A 21126-nucleotide genomic window follows, 5' to 3' on the forward strand; every position below is an offset into this window, starting at 1 on the left:
ACCGCGCCTGGCCTTATCCCTTTCTTCTTTTCTGATGATACAACACAACATGCCAATATATGTCAGATTGCAACAAGAAATTTTCCTGGGGTGGGCACAGTGGCTCACACCTGTAATCCCAGCATTTTGGGAGGCTGAGGCGGGCGGATCATTGAGCCCACGAGTGCTCAGCCTGGGCAGCAGAGTGAGACCCCCATCTCCTGTACCTTTGTTCCCTGGGTAATTTGGGGGATGAACTGACCAGTGTTGTCATCCGGCACAATCTGCCTTGTAAATTCTTTCTCCAAAGAGGGTCACAGTGCGGAGTCTGCATGAGAACTCTGCTTAGGTCCCTGCACTGAAATCTGTCATGTTGCACACTTTGCCATGACCATTGGCCAAAAAAACACCGTCGAGCTGGCAAAGGCCTTTAATAGAAACGAGATGAGGGCAGGCCGCCCCTCCCCGGGGATGCCTCCACCTCGCAGCCCCCCGCCCCGCTAGCGCAGGAAGTTCCTGGGGTACAGCTGGAAGAGCTTGCCCTCCTGTGTGGGCTCGAAGCCGTACTTTTCCAGGTTGTCGGGGTCGAAGGTACCGTCTTTGAAGTCCTGTACGATGAGAGGCGCCACAGCTTCGCTGAACAGCTGCGCGGCCGTCAGGGGCGTCTCCTCGCCCTCAGGGGCGCGGTAGTTCACGTAGGGCTTGAGCTTGAAGCCGGTCAGATCCGGGACGACGAACTCCGGGACCATCTCCTTGATCTGCACGAATCTGCAGCCCGAGGTGAGGAAGCCGATGCCCTTGGCGCCCCGGCCCTTGCGGCCCCTGAAGCTGCGCGGGCCCCGCTTGCTCGTCCACTGGCTCATCCGGTCCGCGCCCCGGACCAGGCAGCGCGCCGCTGCGGCCAGGACGCCCATGCCGCGCCCTGCGGGAGGAGACGGCGGGTAGTCGCGGCCCCGGGAACCCGGCCAGCCCCGCCCCCGGCCGCGCGCGGCGCCCGCTCCAATCCGACAGACTCACCTGAATCGGAGACCCAGCACCAGCTCCAAGTTGCCCCTCAGCAGCTCCGGAGCCGACCCGACCTCGACCTCGCTCGGCTTCCGACCGCCACGTCGCAGCAAGAGCGGCTCCGATTGGCCGCGGCCGCTGCGTCCAATAACGGCCTCAGTCTGGGAGGGGGCGTGGCCGCGGGGACTCTGCCAATGGGAGGGGCGCGCGGGTCGGGGCGGGGCGCGCGGGTCGGGTCGGGGCGGGGCGCGCGGGTCGGGTCGGGGCGGGGCGCGCGGGTCGGGTCGGGGCGGGGCGCGCGGGTCGGGTCGGGGCGGGGCGCGCGGGTCGGGGCGGGGCGGGGCGCGCGGGGCGGGGCGGGGCGCGCGGGGCGGGGCGGGGCGCGCGGGGCGGGGCGGGGCGCGCGGGGCGGGGCGGGGCGGGGCGCGCGGGGCGGGGCGGGGCGCGCGGATGAGTGGCCGCCCTCAGCGAGCTAGTCTCTGGCGTCCCCACTGCCCGCCACTGCCTGTGTTCGTCCGCCTGGTGGCCGGCGGTGTCCCGGGAGCCCAGTCCCCCTGAGGCACTGAGGTGGCGTCGGGAGGTCGAGGAAGACGCGGGCGCTGCACCCGAGACGGACGCCGCGACCCGGCCTTTCTGACCCCTCCGCTGGGCGCCGCTCCTCTGAGCGGAGCCGGCAACCGCGCAGGGAAAGCCCGGGACCTGTAGCCGGGAGGGCCGGGGCTGTCTGGGTTCCCCGCAGGCCGGGCAGTGGTGTGGGAGGACTCGAGCCCTCGCAGTCCCCAAATTAATAATCTTGGACCCAGCACGTCTGGCTTGTGCGCTGAGCCCTCCGGCCCGGTCACCCTCGCAGGCGGCCTCTCACCCCACGCGGAAGTCGCCCCCCAGCAGCACCCCCACACCCCGGATCCACCCCCTCCCCAGCGGCACCCCCACACCCCGGATCCACCCCCTCCCCAGCGGCACCCCCACACCCCGGATCCACCCCCTCCCCAGCGGCACCCCCCTCCCCAGCGGCACCCCCTCCCCAGCGGCACCCCCACACCCCGGATCCACCCCCTCCCCAGCTACACCCGCTTCCCCAGCGGCACCCCACACCCCAGATCCATCCCCTCCCCAGCTGCACTCTCTCCCCAGCGGCACCCCCATACCCCGATACACGCCCCTCAGCGGCACCCCCACACCCCGGATCCACCCCCTCCCCAGCTGCACTCTTTCCCCAGCGGCACCCCCATACCCCGGATCCACCCCCTCCCCAGCTACACCCGCTTCCCCAGCGGCACCCCCACACCCCGATACACGCCCCCTCAGCGGCACCCCCATACCCCGATACACGCCCCCTCAGCGGCACCCCCACACCCCGATACACGCCCCCCCTGCGGCACGCCCACAACCCGGATCCACGCCCCGCTAGCGTCACCTCCCCTCCAACCGTGCTTTTCCGGAAGGCAGCGCTGCCCCCACCCCCGCCGCGCTGGTCCTGGCTCCTCTTGACCTGCTTGGAGCCGCCCCATCTGGCTGCTGTTGTGGGTTCCAGGACAGCCACGTGAGGGCTGTTTACAGAGGGAAGGAAGTGGCTCCTAACAGACGACAGACGCTTCTCAAAAGACACCTGCTCTTCCTGTAGAACAGACTTTTTCAGCAGGATTTTCCTTTCAGTGAAACGTGATTTGACTTGAAAAGGAACCCAGGGAGAAGTCTGAGTCCACAGCTGTCGGGGTGTGAGCGTGAGCGGGTAGAGGTGTGCCCTTGTTTGCCTCAGGCTGTCTGATTTTCTCAGGCTGTTTTTTCTGTTTCTGTCCATGGAGGAAGAGAAAGATGACGGCCCAGAGGTATGTAACTCAGGGGGCCAGATCCCTGGACTTCCCAGTTGGGGGGCATTTCTGGACCCAGAGAAGGGTCCTCTTGGCGTCTGCTCTGCCTCACTCTTTGGCCCCGTGGCTTCTTGGTGCCTGAGGACTATGGGAGTGGTGGTTCTGGCACCTCTCTGCCGCCTGTCACAGCTGCCAGCGCGTGTTAGACGCGTGAGTTCACAGCGAGGACAGCCAGTGGTGCCCCATGGGCATCTTTTCATGGAATTGGGGGGGTACAGCCAGCGGTGGCCCATGGGCATTGCCTGAGGCCTTGTCTTTTCTTCCCCTAAGGTCACAATTGCTACTTCCAGTTTTCCCTTAGGACTTTGCCTGATGATTTTGCTTAGAATCTTTTTCTTTCTTTTTTATTTTTTCCCCAAGACGAAGTCTTGCTCTGTCACACAGGCTGGAGTGCAATGGTGTGATCTTGGCTCACTGCGGCCTCCGCCTCCTGGGTTCAAGTGATTCTCCTGCCTCAGCCTCCCCAGTAGCTGGGACTACAGGCAAGCACCACCACACCCAGCTAATTTTTGTATTCTTAGTAGAGACCAGGTTTCACCATGCTGGCCAGGCTGGTCTCGAACTCTTGACCTCGTGATCTGCCTGCCTAGGCCTCCCAAAGTGCTGGGATTACAGCTGTGGGCCACTGTGCCGGGCCTTAGAATCTTTTTCTTAGTCAAACATCTGTAGCCATATCACAAAGGCCTTTTTTCCTAAACCAGAAAACTGGACCCATTAAAGCAACAGTGAAAAGCTAGAAAAGGCTGAGCTACTCCACTGCAGGAGAGCGTGTGACCAGGTCATGGGCCATTGCATGATAGGCCTTCCTTGGATAATCTGTCCCAGAAGCGGTTGCTGGGCTCAGAGGGACTCACTTCGCTTCCTTAAGTGAAGGACATGGTCGTAGGTGCTTCTGTGCACCCCACTGATTGAGAGTGAGCGTAGGGGTGCCCCTGTCCTGAAGCAGAAGCTCCCAGGGCTTGTATTTGCCTTCTGAACCAAGTTCAAAAGGGCTCAGCTTTCTGGGCACATCCTCATTCAGTCTTGGTGCAGAATTGTGTCTTTGAAATGTGTTTGAGTGCTCTTCCGACTTCCCTGGATTTTCTTTTTTTATTTTTCTTTTTTTTTTTTGAGACGGAGTCTCGCTCTGTCGCCCAGGCTGGAGTGCAGTGGCACAATCTCGGCTCACTGCAAGCTCCGCCTCCCGGGTTCCAGCCATTCTCCTGCCTCAGCCTCCCGAATAGCTGGGACTACAGGCGCCCGCCACCACGCCCGGCTAATTTTTGAATTTTTAGTAGAGACGGGGTTTCACTGTGTCAGCCAGGATGGTCTTGATCTCCTGACTCGTGATCCGCCCGCCTCGGCCTCCCAAAGTGCTGGGATTGCAGGCGTGAGCCACCACACCCGGCCCTTCCCTGGATTTTCTGGCATGGATGGGAGTCCTGCTTCTCTGTAGCGGGAGATGGGGGTGGGTGCTGCTTTAGGCCTCAGCTCTTGTGTGGAAACTTGCAGGCTGAACCAGTGGCCTCCCCTGCCCTATCCAGTTCCTGGCTGCCTGGGAGGAAGATGTGATGCCAGCAGGAATGGAGAGGGCTGCCTTGTCTGGCTGGTGTCTTCTTGTTTTCTCTTTCACTTCTTGGGGAGCCACCAGCGTCCTCTGCTGTCGCTCACTCAGCATCCTGTCCTCACCCTCTCTTCCCTCGCTCCCGCGGACCTGGACTTCTGAAGTCCGGCTGCTCCAGGAGATGGCAGCACACAGAGCCTTCTCGGCCTCCCTCTCGGCCGCCGCTGCCTCCTTGTCTGGCATGTGAACTGGTGTTAAATGTTCTCAGAATGCAGATGGCTCATAGGGGTTTCGAGCACTGCTCCTGCTGGGGCTGAGGGGACACTGAGAGGGGGCCTTGGCCTCCCCTGTGGCTGGGCCTGCTCCCTGAGACCTGCATCCCAGGGATCGTGTCGCCAGCATGCAGGTGTGTGAGTGACGGCCCTGCCCCGCTGTGTCCCAGTGACCAAGGAAGCCAGATTGCCCTCTGAATGCTTCGTAGTGGGGGGCTCAGAGGACCCCGGCACCCCGGGCGAGATCACTGCTTGCTGGGTCTCCCGGGCTGCTGACTTCTCTCCTAACTCCCAGCTCCCCTCTTGCTGCTCTGAGCAAGTCTGGGCTGGGAAGCCCGTCCATGCCCGCCTGACCCCATGCTCTCTGCTGCAGGCTGGCTTCTGCCTGGGCACCGCTCTGCACTCTTGGGGGCTGTGGTTCACGGAGGAAGGTTCACCGTCCACCATGGTAATCACCTCACGCTTCCCTGGGGCCAGACCTGGATGGGCCGTGGCCTTTTTCACCTCTCCCTGCCCCCATCCCCTGGCTCATTCCTGCCAGCCTGTGGTTGGGGTGGGGGCAGGCTTAGGGCTAGGGTTAGTTTTGTGGCCTTGCTGATGGGCACCATGTCCCCACTCTTGGCCAGCTGACGGGGATTGCGGTTGGAGCCCTCCTGGCCCTGGCCTTGGCTGGTGTTCTCATCCTTTTCACGTTCAGAAGGCTTAGCCAATTTCGTGAGTATCTTGGTTCTGACTCTGGCCTGGGGGGTTGGGGGAAAGCGTGGGTGCCTTGGGATGTGTTTTGAGCCCCTGGGAGGGGTCCTCAAGTCCACGGTGGGTTTGGCTAGAATCCAGTGGCCCATCTGGGCTCAGGCTGAGCACGTCGGTTCCAGGAAGCCAAGTCTGTTCAGAGCCCTTTCTGTTCTCCTCTCCTGAGCAAGGCTTCAGTGGGAAGAAGGCAGAGCCCCCTTTGTCGGAGGCGAGCCTGTTACCCAGGCCCCCTTCCCTCGTGCTGTCTGAGTATGGCCAGGTACTGGCGGGGACGAGAGTACTGACTGTGCACACCTGCATGTCCAGGACCAGGCCTGTGCCACGGCTCTACCTCAGGCCGTCTCTTCATTCCCCTGCAGGACAAGCGCAGCCCACTCCTCAGTACCGGTTCCGAAAGAGAGACAAAGTGATGTTTTACGGCCGGAAGATCATGAGGAAGGTAGCTGGTGCTTGGGGCCCCAGGTTGCACACGGCTTCCCGGAGCAGGCCCCTGCGGGAGGGACCCCTCCTGCTGCGGGCTCCCCCAGTCCGGGCAGTGCTTGGCGTGTGCTGCCGTGTCCCCGGCTTCCCAGCTCTGCCACCAGGCTCAGGGTTTGGGGAACGTTATAAATCGTGCCGAATGGTGTCTGCTTCCTCCAGCTGAATCCAGCGTGTTTTACCCAGAAATAAGCCCCCACCCTCTCAGGCCTTGGCTCCCCCTGGCCTGAAGGGGCAGCTCCGGGAATGTCTGTGGTGGACAGTGGCGGGAGGGGAGAGAAGGTCCTGTCTGCCCCTAGAGTGGATGTTTATTTTAACAAGAAATGAGAGCAGAAAGCTGCTTTGTAAGAACATCGCTGGGGCCCGGTGGGTGCAGAAGGCCTCACGCTCTGCCAGAGGTTTCTGACTCTGGTGCTGAGCTTGGAGGTCTCTGCCAGGCTTTAGGGTGCTGGACTGAGGACAGAGTCCATCCCCTGGGATTGGAAGGGCTAAGTTCCCTGGTTACCGGCATGTGTGATCTAAGCTAAAAGCTGCGTGGCTCACTTTGAGTGTCTGGGTGGTTCCGGAACCTAGACACAGATCCCTGGGCCGGGGCTCAGGAATCCGAGTTCAACAAGCCCCGATCCGGAGAATAAGCACCCTTGGTTTAACCCTTCCTGGGCTTTGGCCAGTTGGGTTGTCAGTGGCCTCCCCTGGCCGCCTCCTTGCACTCCTGAAGGGCCCAGGAAGTGCTCAACAGACCACCCAGAAGCTTCACAGAAACCATACAGACTGATCCCTTTAAAGCAATCTTTGTTACCTTTCTCTGGTTGTACAGCTAATTTATGTTCTTCACGGAAAATTGAAAAACTCGGCCAGGCGCGGTGGGAGGCTGAGGTGGGCCGATCATGAGGTCAGGAGTTTGAGACCAGCCTGGCCAACATGGTGAAACCCCGTCTCTACTGAAAATACAAAAATTAGCTGGGCGTTGTGGTGGGCGCCTGTAATCCCAGCTACTCGGGAGGCTGAGGCAGGAGAAACGTTTGAATCCGGGAAGCGGAGGTTGTGGTGAATTGAGATGGTGCCACTGCACTGCAGCCTGGACAACAAGAGCGAAACTGCGTCTAAAAAAAAAAAAAAAAAGAAAGAAAGAAAATTGAGAAACTCAAGAGGGGAGGGAGTGGGTGTCTGTGGCTCATCTGTTCTCATCAGCGTTAAGTGCTGTGAAAGGGCAGATGAGTTAGGGCTGCTGTACGCTGGGTCTGGAACAGGCTCAGGCGGCCGGGACAGGGCGCGGGGCGATCTGTTGAGTGTCGACCATCATCCAGTGGCCCCACAGAGGACAGGGAAGTGGAGGGCCTGGGAGGAAAGCCGCGAGACCAACAGCTCTGGACCGAAGGGCAGCAGGCAGTGGTGCCCGAGTGAGGTGGCCCTGCCAGCATGCAGGGTGTGACCCAGGCCTCTGCTGTTCTGGGCAGTCAAGCAGGCACTGCCTGAGAAAAGGGAAGAAGACTGTTCCAGATATGGGACAGAGTGGGCAGTGGCCCCAGGTCAGAGGGGAAGTGATGGGGGGAAGGTCGGTGGGGACAGTGGCGGATTTTTAAAGGGTTATAGGAAAGGGTTGTGTTGAACAGCACGAAAGCCAAGGATGGAGTGGCTGTCAGCCTTCGAGACAGCGGGTCCGGCCGGCATGAAGCCCTGGAGCTTTGGAGGGTTGGCTGTTTGGGGACAGTGAGGATGATCCCAAGGATGTGTGGGGCTGTATCACTCACTGCCAACATCCCTCCCAGGCCAGGCGGGGTGGGGAAATGGCACAGCCAGACCCCAGGAGCTGAAGCTGGGCCTGCGGGAGGCTCACAGGCAGGTTCTGAGGACTGACCCCCGTGACGAAGAGCCTGGACCTTGCGGCTTGCAGGGTCAGTGCCTGGTGTCTCCCTTGGCTCTGCAGGTGACCACGCTCCCCAACACCCTTGTGGAGAACGCCGCACTGCCCCGGCAGCGGGCCAGGAAGAGGACCAAGGTGCTATCTTTGGCCAAGAGGTACTGAGTGTCCTTCAGACCACATCCTGCCTGGGGTGCCCCCCACGGTGCTGGCCTCCTCGACCCTGAGCTGCCTGGCGTGTCGGCCGCTGACGCTGTGGGTTTTGAATCCGCCTGGTCTGCTCAAGGCTACTGTGTCTCTGCCTGTAGGATTCTGCGTTTCAAGAAGGAATACCCGGCCCTGCAGCCCAAGGAGCCCCCGCCCTCCCTGCTGGAGGCCGACCTCACAGAGTTTGACGTGAAGAATTCTCACCTACCATCGGAAGTTCTGTACATGCTGAAAAATGTTCGGTAAGAGCAGGGATGAGCCCCGAGGGCTGCTGCAGCTCCCGTCCTCCGGGCTTCTCACTGGGGACTGGCTCCAGCTTGGCTGTCTTGTGTTGGGGGATGGTTGGCAAAGCCCATCGTGGGGCTGCTGGTGTCTGTGCCCCGTGGCAGGGCCTCGTGGTCTGCTGGCTCCTTCACCAGGTCTTTCTTGTTCTGTTGAACAATTTCCAGTATTTCATCTTCAGCAATGAACCCAGAGCAAGAGCGAGAACGGTGTGGTGGATCCAAAGTCTGGAGCCTGGGTTCTGCTCTGTGCTCCCGTCTTGCTGACTGGCCCCTGGACCGCACCCCTTCCACCCCCTGGCCCAGCTCACCATCCTGGAGGCCACCTCTGCCTTCCTCCCGTGTGCGTGTGGCTCAGGGTCACGGGTCAAGAAGTTCTCTGAGCTGATGGAAAACAGGCTCATGGGAATTTCAGAAGTTGACAGTTGTGTTCGGCAGTGATGCCGTGTGGTTTGTTGGTCAGCCGCGTGGACCCACAGCACAAGGCCTGGCGCCAGTGGGGTCGGTGGCCGTGAGCTCTCGAGACTCTGGCGGAGACCGTCCTCCTCCCCTGGAAGGCCGTCCCACAGCGCCTTCTGGCTCTTGCAGGGTCCTGGGCCACTTTGAGAAGCCGCTGTTCCTGGAGCTTTGCAGACACATCGTCTTTGTACGGCTGCAGGAGGGGGAGCACGTCTTCCGGCCCGGGGCGCCAGACCCCAGCATCTGTGTGGTGCAGGACGGGCGGCTGGAGGTCTGCATCCAGGACGCTGTGAGTCGCAGGGTGGCGGGGCACTCACCTCCACGTCTGTCATCTCAGGTTCTTAAACGTTTCCCACTGAAAAGCGAGGCAAATTTTTTATTTTAATTTCTTTGGGGGAAAACTCACCATTTTTACTTTTATTACATTTTATTTAATTTCTTGAGACAGGGTCTCACTCTGTCACCCAGGCTGGAGTGCAGTGGTGCAATCTAAGCTCACTGAGGCCTCGATTTCCTGGGCTCAAGCGATGCTCATGCCTCAGCCTCTCGAGCAGCTGGGATTACAGGTGTGTGTCACCACGCCCGCCTCACTTTTAAAATTTTTTTTTTTTTTTTTTTGAGACGGAGTCTCGCTCTGTCGCCCAGGCTGGAGTGCACTGGCCGGATCTCGGCTCACTGCAAGCTCCGCCTCCCGGGTTTTACGCCATTCTCCTGCCTCAGCCTCCCGAGTAGCTGGGACTACAGGCGCCCGCCACCTCGCCCGGCTAAGTTTTTGTATTTTTTTTTTTAGTAGAGACGGGGTTTCACCGTGTCAGCCAGGATGGTCTCGATCTCCTGACCTCGTGATCCGCCCATCTCGGCCTCCCAAAGTGCTGGGATTACAGGCTTGAGCCACCGCGCCCGGCCAAAATTTTTTTGTAGAAATGGAGTCACTTGGTTGCCCGGGCTGGTCAGCAATTCCTGTGCTCAGGTAACTCTCCCTTCTCGGCCTCTCAGAGCACTGGAATTGCAGGCATGAGGCCTGGGCCTGGCAGCTGTTTTAAATGTTTCTTCCAAGTCCTCGGAATACTCCCTTTGATGGTTTAGTACTAAGTCACTGTATTGATTTGCCATGATCAATTGAGACCTTGCTCTATTTTCAGGTTTCTAACAAAATTAAATTATTTTAATTGTAAGAAAATAATTAAGGCCAAGGTGGGAAGCTCGCCTGAGCCCACAGGTTAGAGACCAGCTTGGATGACATAGTGAAACTCCATCTCTACAAAAAGTAAAAAATAATTATCCAGGCATGGTGGTAGCACCTGTGGTCCCAGCTACTTGGGGGCCAAGGTGGGAGGATCACTTGAGTCTGGGAGGTCGAGGCTGCGGTGAGCTGTGTTCACGCCACTGCACCGCAGCCTGGACGACAGAGCGAGACCCTGTCTCCAAAAAAAAAAAAAAATTCAGGTATGAATCCATGTAGGACCTCAATACTTGTTTCCTGCCTCTGTTGAATTCTGCCCTTTGAATCGCTGCTCCAGGGGTGGGAGCTGGGCCAGACCCTGCCGCGGCCTCTTCGGCGTGTGTGGCTCCCCCGCAGGGTGGCGTGGCTTTGTCTGTCCAGGCAGTTGCGACCCAGACTCCTCATTGCTTGTTCCCATTTAAAGCACACACTTAGCAAACCCTGGGCTTTGTGTGATAATCGCCCTGACCTGCAGGGCTCCTGCCAACTGTGGTCCCGGCAGTGGGCACCGACCCCATGCCAGCTCCGGCACTGCCTGTCGGGGCTTCTACACCAAAAGTGCTGCTGGGCAAAGTGTTTGGTTCTCAGGTTTGTCGCTTCGTCTGTGGCTGGACTTGATGGGTTATTAGGAGGGAAAGGGGCTTGGTTCCCCCATCTGGGGAAGCTGGAGCCAGTAGCTTCTGAGGATGAGGCCGCTCAGCTGGTGAAACAGAGGCTTTTGTTGCCGCTCGTGCGGGGCCTCCTCAAGGACCAGAACCCGTGTCCCTCTGGCCTTTGGACTAGATGGGAGGGGCTCATGGAGGGGACTGGGGCCAGATTTGGGCAACTTCTTTTTTTTTTTTTTTTTTTTTGAGACGGAGTCTCGCTGTGTCTCCCAGGCTGGAGTGCAGTGGCGTGATCTCGGCTCACTGCAAGCTCCGCCTCCCGGGTTCACGCCATTCTCCCGCCTCAGCCTCCCAAGTAGCTGAGACTACAGGCGCCCGCCACCACGCCCGGCTAGTTTTTTGTATTTTTAGTAGAGACGGGGTTTCACCATGTTAGCCAGGATAGTCTCGATCTCCTGACCTCATGATCCACCCGCCTCGGCCTCCCAAAGTGCTGGGATTACAGGCTTGAGCCACCGCGCCCGGCCTGGGCAACTTCATAAAGAATTTTCCTGGGTCAAGCTGAGATGAAGTGCTTACATTGTTAAATCACCAAAATTGTGTGGTTTCTTTTCTTTTCTTTTTTTTACCTAATGGAAAATTATATGAAAGTTCTGGAATTTAGGCTGGTACTAAGTGAATCGGTCCTCGGAGCCCTTATAGTTAGTTCAGCAAACAAACAGGCTCTGCGAGCTTTTGCCTCAGTCCCCACACTGAAGACGAGTCGCGGGATGGAGAGGTGGGTCTCCTCCTTCGTCTCCGTTTTCCTTGCTGCTGCTTCCTGCGTGTTGTACCCCTGAGGCCAGCGGGTCCGTCTCGTCCCCTGCCCTCCATCCGAGGCACTTGCTGCTGTCATGGCGCGTCAGAGGTGCAGGCCCGTGGCCCCACTGCGCTGAGCTGGGCTGAGCCTCCGCCAGGCCCCGCAGTCACGGCCCGGGACCTGAAGGTGCCCACTCTGCTCTCCAATCGCAGGACGGCACCGAGGTGGTGGTGAAAGAGGTTCTGGCCGGAGACAGCGTCCACAGCCTGCTCAGCATCCTGGACATCATCACCGTGAGTGCCCCGCTGCCTGGCCCTCAGAGTGCCCCTGGGTCGGCCCTGGTGGCCTGGTTTTTCTGTCTTGCCTGGGCAGCCAGCAGTGGTTAAAGGCCAGTTCTCTACAGTGACGTGAGGGGAGCGGGGTTTGGTCCAGGAAGGAGGGAGGAAGGGGGAGGGAGCTTCTTTCCGGCCACAGTGCATTGAAGAATAGCCGGGCATGTGGTTAAGGGTTTTGGTTGTCTCTTAAATGACTGTTTTTGAACTGGGCAATAAATGCATGTGGTTCAGCCTTCAAAAAGCACAAAGCGTCATACAGGGAAGGTGTTTTGTCCTCTCCTCAGGCCCAAGGCCCTCCCGGGGGACCTGCCGCCCCTGTTTCCTGCAGGTCCTGCTGGGCTCTTCCCTGCTGGCGCCGTCTTTCTATGACTCCCAGTCTTTTGCTTTTTATTGTTGCAGTGAATGGTCTCCTGTGCCCATCGTTTCCGATACTGGAGCCTGATCTGCGGGACAAATCCTTAGGGTGGACTTGCTGGGTCCCAGGGGATGCACACTCGTAATTTTGAAAGGTGCTGCCGGGCCGAGCATGGTGGCTCACGCCTGTAATCCCAGCACTTTGGGAGGCCGAGGTGGGTGGATCACGAGGTCAAGAGATTGAGACCAGCAAGGCCAACATGGTGAAACCCCATCTCTACTAAAAATACAAAAATTAACTGAGTGTAGGGGCGGGCGCCAGTAATGCCAGCTACTCGGGAGGCTGAGGCAGGAGAATCGCATGAACCCAGGAGGTAGAGGTTGCAGTGAGCCAAGATCAGGCCACTGCGCTCCAGTCTGGGCAACAAGAGTGAAACTCTGTCTCAAAAATAAATAAATAATAAATAAATAAATAAAAATCATGTATCATGTTGTCTCATGATTTTTAAATTTTTATTATGGGACAGTTCAAAAATGTGCAAAAATAGTAAAATCACCCCATGTGCCCAACATTCACTAGGATGATTATTTTTTAGGCAGGGTCTCGCTCTGTCGCTTACGCAGTGGCATGATCTTTGCTCATTGCAACCTCCGCCTCCAGGGCTCAAGCGATTCTCTCACCTCAGCTTCTGAAGCAGCTGAGACTGCAGGCGTGCACCACCACACCTGGCTAATTTTGTATGTTTTTGTAGAGATAGAGATGAGGTTTTGCCATGTTGGCCAGGCTGATCTTGAACTCCTGGGCTCAAGGGATCTGCCTCCCTCAGCCTCCCAAAATGCTGGGATTACTGGCCTGAGCCATCATGCCAAGTCATTAACTAGAAGTTGGTTTTTTGTTTGTTTGTTTTTGTTTTTGTTTTTTTGAGAGGGAGTCTCGCTCTGTTGCTCAGTCTGGAGTGCAGTGGCATCATCTTGGCTCACTGCAGCCACCATCTCCCAGGTTCAAGTGATTCTCCTGCCTCAGCCTCCTGAGTACCTGGGATTGCAGGAATGTGCCATCACACCTGGCTAATTTTTGTATTTTAGTAGAGACAGGGTTTCACCATGTTGGCCAGGCTGGTCTCTAACCTCGGACCTCAAGTGATCCGCCCGCCTCAGCCTCCCAGAATGCTGGGATTCCAGGCCTGAGCCACCGCGCCTGGCCCATTAACTGGAATTTAATGTCTGTTTGGTCTTTTTTTCTTTGAGTAAAACCTACATGCAGTGAAACAAATCTTTAGCGTCCATTAGCTGAATTTTGCTAAATGCCTATCAACTCAAAAGAGGTGTCTGATTTTAATCTCACTCTTTTGAGTTATACCTTTTGCATTCATTGTTAGCTGTGTATCAAGGTAACTTCTACCTCAGTTTCTCTAGCTTTCGTTAGAAGAGTTTTCCAGAGCTCATCAGAACCCTGGCTCGGATGCATTCAGGCAGAACCAACCGCTAGATCCTTGCATGAAACCTCGCACTGGAGCCTAGGTAGTGTCCTCTGATCTCATCCTACGTTCCTTTGCTCAGAAAGGATGTAACAAGCTCCAGCCAGACATTGGGGTGTCCAGGATGCTCACTATGCTCCCCAGCAGATGGGCACAGGCGGGCGTTGAGCTGTTTGGGGCCTGGGGTGGAGGCATGGATGGGACCTCGGCATCTCGTTGTGCTCCCTGGGACCTGTGTATCTTCGTGAGACGCGTGGCCTGTGCTGGGGAGGCCGCCGGCCTGGGGAGGGAGAGGACACCCACTTCCTTGGAGCTTTCATTAGAAGGCCGGTGCTCATCTTCGAGGGAGCGCCCAACATGGCTTGGGCAGAGTGGTGTCCCGGCCACCAGACCCACCTCTGTGTGCCTCTTTGGAGCCTCTGGTTAGTGTGTCTCTGGAGCTATGGTGGGTTTCTCAGGGACTCCTGGATGTGTAAGGGGCACCTGTGGGCCTGAGAAAAGCTGGGAAAGGACTAGAGAAGCTTTGCTCTATGTGGATGTAAACCTGTTCGGCACGGGGCATCAGTATGCCTCCTACCTTGGATGATTCGTTTCTCTTTAAGCAAAAAGTAGCTTCACTGGGGTAGAGGCTTTCTCCGTTATTTCTTGTTCTTTCTGATCTTGATCTTGTTGTGATATTCCAGTTGGGCCTCACTTATCACAGCACAGCGATGCCTGTGGCAGGAGAGGGGAGCTGTGTGCTGAGACGGGCCCGGTTCCTCTCGGCCACTGCGACCTGTCTCGTCCACATTGGTGTCACAGCCCCTCTCCCTTAGGGGCGGAAATGGGTCTTCCCTGAGTGTAGTAGGAGTAAAAAATGGGGGGTGGTTGGCTGAGCACGGTGGCTCACGCCTGTAATCCCAGCACTTTGAGAGGCCAAGGCGGGAGGGTCACAAGGTCAGGAGACCAAGACCATCCTGGCCAACATGGTGAAACCCGTCCCTACTAAAAATACAAAAATTAGCTGGGCATGATGGTGGGCACCTGTAGTCCCAGCTACTCGGGAGGCTGAGGCAGGAGAATCCCTTGAACCAGGGAGTTGGAGGTTGCAGTGAGCTGAGATCGCGCCATTGCACTCCAGCCTGGCGACAGAGTGAGACTCTGACTCCGTCTCCAAAAAAAAAAAAAAAAAAGAGTGATATCTGAGAGAGATAATTCTGTATTGTGATCGGTTGATCATCTGGCGTGACATCGTTTTTGTCTCATCAAACTTTTGTGTGTGTCATTTTAACAAAATTTAAGTGGCCGGGCGCGGTAGCTCAAGCCTGTAATCCCAGCACTTTGGGAGGCCGAGACGGGCGGATCACGAGGTCAGGAGATCGAAACCATCCTGGCTAACACGGTGAAACCCCGTCTTTATTAAGAAATACAAAAAACTAGCCGGGCGAGGTGGCGGGCGCCTGTAGTCCCAGCTACTCGGGAGGCGGAGGCCGGAGAATGGCATGAACCCGGGAGGCGGAGCTTGCAGTGAGCTGAGATCCGGCCACTGCACTCCAGCCTGGGCAACAGAGCGAGACTCCGTCTCAAAAAAAAAAAAAAAAAAACAAAATTTAAATTCTTGCAAAATAACACGGACAGATTCTAAAAACATACTTAAACTTTTATCAACAGTGGCCATCTGTCCCCGCACACTGAAAACGCTTCGGTTCCTTCTGAGCAGCTTTTCTTGCTGTTTCCTAACCCATCCGTTCTAGACACGCTGACTTCCTGTCGTGGGAGATGACGTGTGGCTGCGCGGATGGCCCCCATGCCTCACGCTACGCTCCCAGCTGCGCCGCTCATGGGCAGCCGTTTCGACTTCATGGATGCTATTCACAGCTGAGCCGTGTAGTGTACTACAGTTACATTTCCTTTCTCGCCACTTTCTGTTTTCCTGGAATGAACAGTTGTGTGATTTCTGGCTGCTTGGTGATTTTTCTGTGCACCCGTTACAGACTCACACCCTGAACCAGCGGCTCCATGGACGCTGCTTTGCTCTGGGAAAAGCACCTCCCGGGAGCCCCCATCCTCCTGCCCAGTCGGACCCTCCCCAGGCCTGCTGTCCAGCCGCCATCCCGGGGCCACCCACCCTTCCTTCCCCCGCACAGGGCTCTTGCTGCTGCTTTCTCGGCCGGCGTGTTTGGTGGAGCAAATCCTCCGTTCGCTTCCTGAAACAGGGTGCCAGGGAGGTGTATGTTTTGAAACCTTAGAAATCTAGAATTGTCTTTATTCTACACCGCCTTTGTCTTTTTGTTGTACTTTTTCTTTCTTTTCTTTTTTTTTTTTTTTGAGATAGAGTCTCGCTCTGTCGCCCAGGCTAGAGTGCAGTGGCCGGATCTCAGCTCACTGCAAGCTCCGCCTCCCGGGTTCCTGCTATTCTCCTGCCTCAGCCTCCTGAGTAGCTGGGACTACAGGCACCGCCACCTCGCCCGCCTGATTTTCTGTTTTTCAGTAGAGATGGGGTTTCACTGTGTTAGCCAGGATGGTCTCGATCTCCTGACCTCGTGATCCGCCCTCCTCGGCCTCCCAAAGTGGTGGGATTACAGGCGTGAGCCACTGCACCTGGCCCTTTCGTTATACTTTCTAGAAGATTTTTCAACTTTATTTTCCAAATCTTCCATTCAATTTTTAATTTCTGTCATATTTTTCATTTCAAGAGTTTTTTTTTCTGTGAATTTTTTTTTTTTTTTTTGAGACGGGGTCTTGCCTTGTTGCCCAGTCTGGAGTGCAATGGCGTGATCTCAGCTTACTGCACCTCCTGCCTCCCGGGTTCAAACGATTCTCCTGCCTCAGCCTCCCAAGTAGCTGGGATTATAGTCAACCGCCATCATGCCTGGCTAATTTTTTTGTATTTTTAGTAGAGATGAGGTTTCACCATGTTGGTCAGGCTAATCTCAAACTCCTGACTCAGGTGATCCGCCCACCTCAGCCTCCCAAAGTGCTGGGATTACAGGCGTGAGCCACTGCGCCTGGCCCTGAGTGTTCTTTTTAAAAAATTATCTTGTTCTTACTTCCTGGATAAAGTAAGATGGGTATTCTTTTGCTCCTGAGTTGTTTCTGACCTGAGTTTCTCTTCTCTGTTTATTTTGGTTTCTGTCTTTCCAATCAGGGACTTTTCTGCCTCCAGCAGTCGCTTTATGTGTGAGTGAAGTCCTTATTGAACGCATGTGTGCAAACCCACATAGCTGCATCTCACAGAAATAACGTGGAGCCCAGGAGGCAACACAAAGCACATACTGTGTAATTTCACTCACCTGAGGCTCAGCCGCCGGCTGCACTGACACTTGAGGACAGAGGCTGGCCAGCCAGCTTTCTCCGTAAAAGGCCAGAGCATAAATATTTCAGCTTTATGGGCCACGTGGTCTCTCTTGCAGCTACTCAATGTGGCCATCTAGCGTTCCAAAAAAAACTTCCTTTACAAAACCCTGTGGCTGGGCTGGAGGGACTTGGCCCTGGTGTTTGGCCCTGCTGGGGTAAAAGGTCTCATTAGTGGTTGCCTGTTAGAGGTTTAGGTTGGGATCGACTCAGGGAGGCGTAAGGTAATCTGGATTACTGGAAATGTTCTGTCTTGACTTCGGTGGGAGTTACATGGGTTAACTACAAAACAAAAAGAGCGTGATCAAAACAAAAAGAGCGTGATCCACCTGAAAGCTGCGTATAGGCCGCGTGTGCATGGGGTTGGGGTTCACTAATGGGGGACGCTCCCTGCAGGAGGACTGAGAAGGACACTGGCTCTTTCCTTCCTGATTTGAGAGCCCACAGGTCAGGGTCTGTAGGTGTTTTTTTAGGGCAGCTTCTCAGAAAGAAATCTGCCTATGTCTCGCTGTGGTGGCACGAGGTTGGAGGAGGGGGAGGAGTCTGGGGGGGAGGCTCCCGTCTGGAGTGGACACTGTTGGGGAGGAGCCTGGGGGTGTCCCTGCCTGGAGTGGACACTGTTGCAGAGGAGTCTGGGGGTATCCCCGCCTGGAGTGGACATTGTTCTTGGGTTCGTAGCCACACCTGATATCCTTGGGCTCCTACCTGCTCGCTTCACCTTCTCCAGAGAATCCTTGGTAGTCCGCAGGCCATGGGGAAAGGCCATTTCCAGCCTGTTGGGGTCAGGAAAGTGACTTGGGTTGGCCTACCCCTCTGCCCGTCTCCCCTGCGTGTTAGCCTGGTGCTGGCTCTGCAGTGAGGACCAATCCTCTCTCCCCGTCTCCCCTGCGTGTTAGCCTGGTGCTGGCTCTGCAGTGAGGACCGGTCCTCTCTGGGTTTCGCACATCTAAGCCAAGTCTCAGCTTCCCTTAGAGGGTCCCCACCAGCCCTGACTCTGTCACTTGCTTTCATCAGCCACGAAAATTTCAGTGACATTTTTTATCTACTCTCAGCTTTTGTCTTTATCCTTGGAGGTTTGTATCTTTTTAAGAGAGCAGAGATAAGCATCTATATTCCACAACAGGATGAAGATAAGCATTTACCTTCAACTTACCTTTCTTTTTTTTTTTTTTTTTTTTTTGAGACGGAGTGTCGCTCTGTCGCCCAGGCTGGAGTGCAGTGGCCGCATCTCAGCTCACTGCAAGCTCCGCCTCCCGGGTCTACGCCATTCTCCTGCCTCAGCCTCCCGAGTAGCTGGGACTACAGGCACCCGCCACCTCACCCGGCTAGTTTTTTTTGTATTTTTTAGTAGAGACGGGGTTTCACCGTATTAGCCAGGCTGGTCTCGATCTCCTGACCTTGTGATCCGCCCGTCTCGGCCTCCCAAAGTGCTGGGATTACAGGCTTGAGCCACCGCGCCCGGCCAACTTACCTTTCTTTTTTGGAGACAGAGTCTCACTCTGTCACCTAGGCTGGAGTGCAGTGGCGTGATCGTGGCTCACTGCAACCTCCATTTCCTGGGTCCAATTGATTCTTGTGCTTCAGCCTCCCGAGTAGCTGGGACTACAGGTGTGCACCAGCACGCCCGTGTAATATTTGTATTTTTAGTAGAAACAGGTTTTCACCATGTTGGCCAGGCTGGTCTCGAACTCCTGACCTCAAGCAGTCTGCCCTCCTGGGCCTCCCAAAGTGCTGAGATTACAGGTGTGAACCACTGTGCCCGGCCCAACCCACCATTTTTAATGGGAGGTAGGCTTTATTATTTTAATTTTCATAAAGTTGTTACAAAATACTGCAGATACACAAAAAAGCATGATGTTGCCAGGAATGGCGGTTGGACCTATAGTCCTGGCTGTTCGGGAGAGGAAAGAAGTTTGTTGAGCCTCGTAGTTCTCGGCCAGCCCAGACAACATAGCAGGACCCTGTCTCTAAAACAAGTAGGCATGACACTGCAAACAGGCATGTCAACTCAAACCCAGGTTATATAGTTTTAACCCTGGTTGGCTAGAACACAGGTTAGCTGCACACTGCCGGCTCTGTCCACGTTACCCACGTGTGTGCTCTCATTTCGCCCTCTCTTTTCTTCAGAGATAGCCACTTTTCTGAATTTTCTTTGGTACTTATACAATATGTAGTATAATTTTGCTTGACTCTAAGTCTCATAAATGGCATCACACCACAATTCCTCACCTTTCTTTTTTCTTTTTTTTTCTTGAGACGGAGTCTTGCTCTGTCGCCCAGGCTGGAGTGCAGTGGCCGGATCTCAGCTCACTGCAAGCTCCGCCTCCCAGGTTGAGGCCATTCTCCTGCCTCAGCCTCCCGAGTAGCTGGGACTACAGGCGCCACCACCTCGCCCAGCTAGTTTTTTTGTATTTTTTAGTAGAGACGGGGTTTCACTGTGTTAGCCAGCATGGTCTCGATCTCCTGACCTCGTGATCCGCCTGTCTTGGCCTCCCAAAGTGCTGGGATTACAGGCTTGAGCCACCGCGCCCGGCCACCTCACCTTTCTTAATTTGAGCAGCATTGCGAACATGAGATTCGTCTGCGTGAGTGGCTGTCGTGCTCATTCGGTTGTTGAAGCCACCGTTGATTTACCCGTGGCTGAGTGACAGCTGGGTTGGGTATGACTGCTGGCTGCTACATACAGCACTGCTGAGATCTGAAGACGTGCAAGTGTGGGAGCCCTCGGGGACCCCTGCCTGCCAGGGGAGCTGCATGTCCACCCGGGCTTCCCAGCGTCCAGCCCCTCCCTGTGGTTTTCACAGCTTCCTGATTTTGGGTAAGGTGGTGAGGGCATGGTTTTTTGAAGTAAACAAGTGCATTTGAAATAAAACACACAAAAGCCATTTTTAGCAACAGCTGCTAAGTTGTTATGCCTTTCCCTCGCCTGCCCTCAAACACGCGCACGTGCTCTTCTCCCTGATTCCAGCGTGGAGATGAGACTTGCCCAGCCGATGCGGTTGGTGGGGGTGTCTCCCTGAGTCTGCAGCGGGCCGTGATTTCAGTCGCTGGACCCCGGCTGTTGGGGTTGGCAGATGACGCCTCTCAACCATTCTGTGCTTGTGTTTCTTGTGGTGTGGTGTAGCTCTCTTGGGGAGGAACTTTCTCTACATAAAGGTTTTGAAAGGAACGGAACAAAATGCCAAGTGGAAGAAAAATTGCGAAGTCTCGGAGCTCGATTAGCACGTGCCAAGAGCTGAGTATCTGGTGTACTCGACGTGCGGGGCCCGCAGCAGGCGTGAGTGTCGGCCAGCTGTGCTTTGGAGCCCAGCGGCCTCCAGGTTCCTTGTTTGGGTTCTCGTTTATGTGGCCTCGTGCAGGAAGGTACATTAGAGTCCTGAACGGCAGCGGCCGTGAGCCTGGTCTACACAGGTGAGCAGCCGCTGATTGATTTAGTATCTGTGGTGATGTGTTAAGCATCTTCATTCTGGCTCTCAAAGAAGGAAATGAAGGTTTTATTTTTAAATAAAATGGGAGAGTTCCAGTTCTGCTGTGGCAAGGTAGTGCCACACCAGCGTGTCCTGCTGATTAGTGAAAAACTCCGGACAAGATGCAGCAAACAGTCCTTGGAGGACTCGGAAAATAAAGCCAGGAGGTTGCGGATGGGAATCAAAGCGCGGAGCCGCCACGCACGAGGGCTCTGCTTCCTGCTTTTTCATTTTCTTCTGTTACTCATGGCCCTGCCTCGATGGTCGCCCAGTTATGGAGCAAAACCCCTGATGGGAATCCTCCAAAAGCACCAGAAGAAGGTCCCCAAGGGCCAGAGAGAGTGTGCGGATCTCAGGGAGGGGAGAGCCGGGAAGCAGATGCACGGAGTTTGTCTGTGAACCTGTACAAGGCTCAGGACAGACCCAGAGCAGCATAACAAAGACTTTGAAACTGCATTAAGATTCAAACTTCAAGGCCGGGCGCGGTGGCCATGCCTGTAATCCCAGCACTTTGGGAGGCCGAGGCGGGCGGATCACAAGGTCAAGAGATCGAGACCATCCTGGCCAACGTGGTTAAACCCCGTCTCTACTAAAGATACAAAAAATTAGCCGGGCATGGTGGCGGGCGCCTGTAGTCCCATCTACTCGGGAGGCTGAGGCAGAAGAATCACTTGAACCCGGGAGGCGGAAGTTGCAGTGAGCCGAGATCATGCTGCTGCACTCCAGCCTGGGCAACAGAGCAAGACTCTATCTCAGGGGAAAAAAAAAATACTCAAACTTCAGGCTGGTGCGCTGGCTCACACCTGTAATCCCAGCACCTTGGGAGGC

General features: G+C 56.0%; 2 protein-coding genes across 18 annotated transcripts in view; one reads left to right on the plus strand and one right to left on the minus strand.

Annotated features, from left to right (window-relative positions):
• Positions 1 to 407: 407 nt before the first annotated feature.
• Positions 408 to 1108, minus strand: MRPL41 (mitochondrial ribosomal protein L41). Its single transcript, NM_001258134.1, is given in 2 exon segments — positions 408 to 901; positions 997 to 1108. A coding segment is annotated over 1 exon segment (414 nt). The 5' UTR covers positions 894 to 901; positions 997 to 1108; the 3' UTR covers positions 408 to 479.
• A 1243-nt stretch (positions 1109 to 2351) lies between these two features.
• PNPLA7 (patatin like phospholipase domain containing 7) overlaps positions 2352 to 21126 on the plus strand; it is an 87934-nt gene continuing 69159 nt past the window's right edge. For 12 of the 17 annotated variants that reach the window (XM_077966752.1, XM_028834520.2, XM_077966757.1 and 9 more), the window contains exons 1-8: positions 2352 to 2813; positions 5044 to 5118; positions 5297 to 5384; positions 5780 to 5859; positions 7825 to 7916; positions 8067 to 8207; positions 8835 to 8994; positions 11544 to 11624. In XM_077966752.1, the coding sequence (XP_077822878.1) occupies positions 2784 to 2813; positions 5044 to 5118; positions 5297 to 5384; positions 5780 to 5859; positions 7825 to 7916; positions 8067 to 8207; positions 8835 to 8994; positions 11544 to 11624 (747 nt within the window). In that variant the 5' untranslated portion in view covers positions 2352 to 2783. The remainder of the gene's footprint in view (positions 2814 to 5043; positions 5119 to 5296; positions 5385 to 5779; positions 5860 to 7824; positions 7917 to 8066; positions 8208 to 8834; positions 8995 to 11543; positions 11625 to 21126) is intronic. The other 5 variants (XM_077966756.1, XM_077966763.1, XM_028834524.2 and 2 more) reach the window with 3 other exon arrangements.

Source organism: Macaca mulatta, chromosome 15, assembly GCF_049350105.2.
Source record: "Macaca mulatta isolate MMU2019108-1 chromosome 15, T2T-MMU8v2.0, whole genome shotgun sequence".
Lineage (NCBI taxonomy): Eukaryota > Metazoa > Chordata > Mammalia > Primates > Cercopithecidae > Macaca > Macaca mulatta.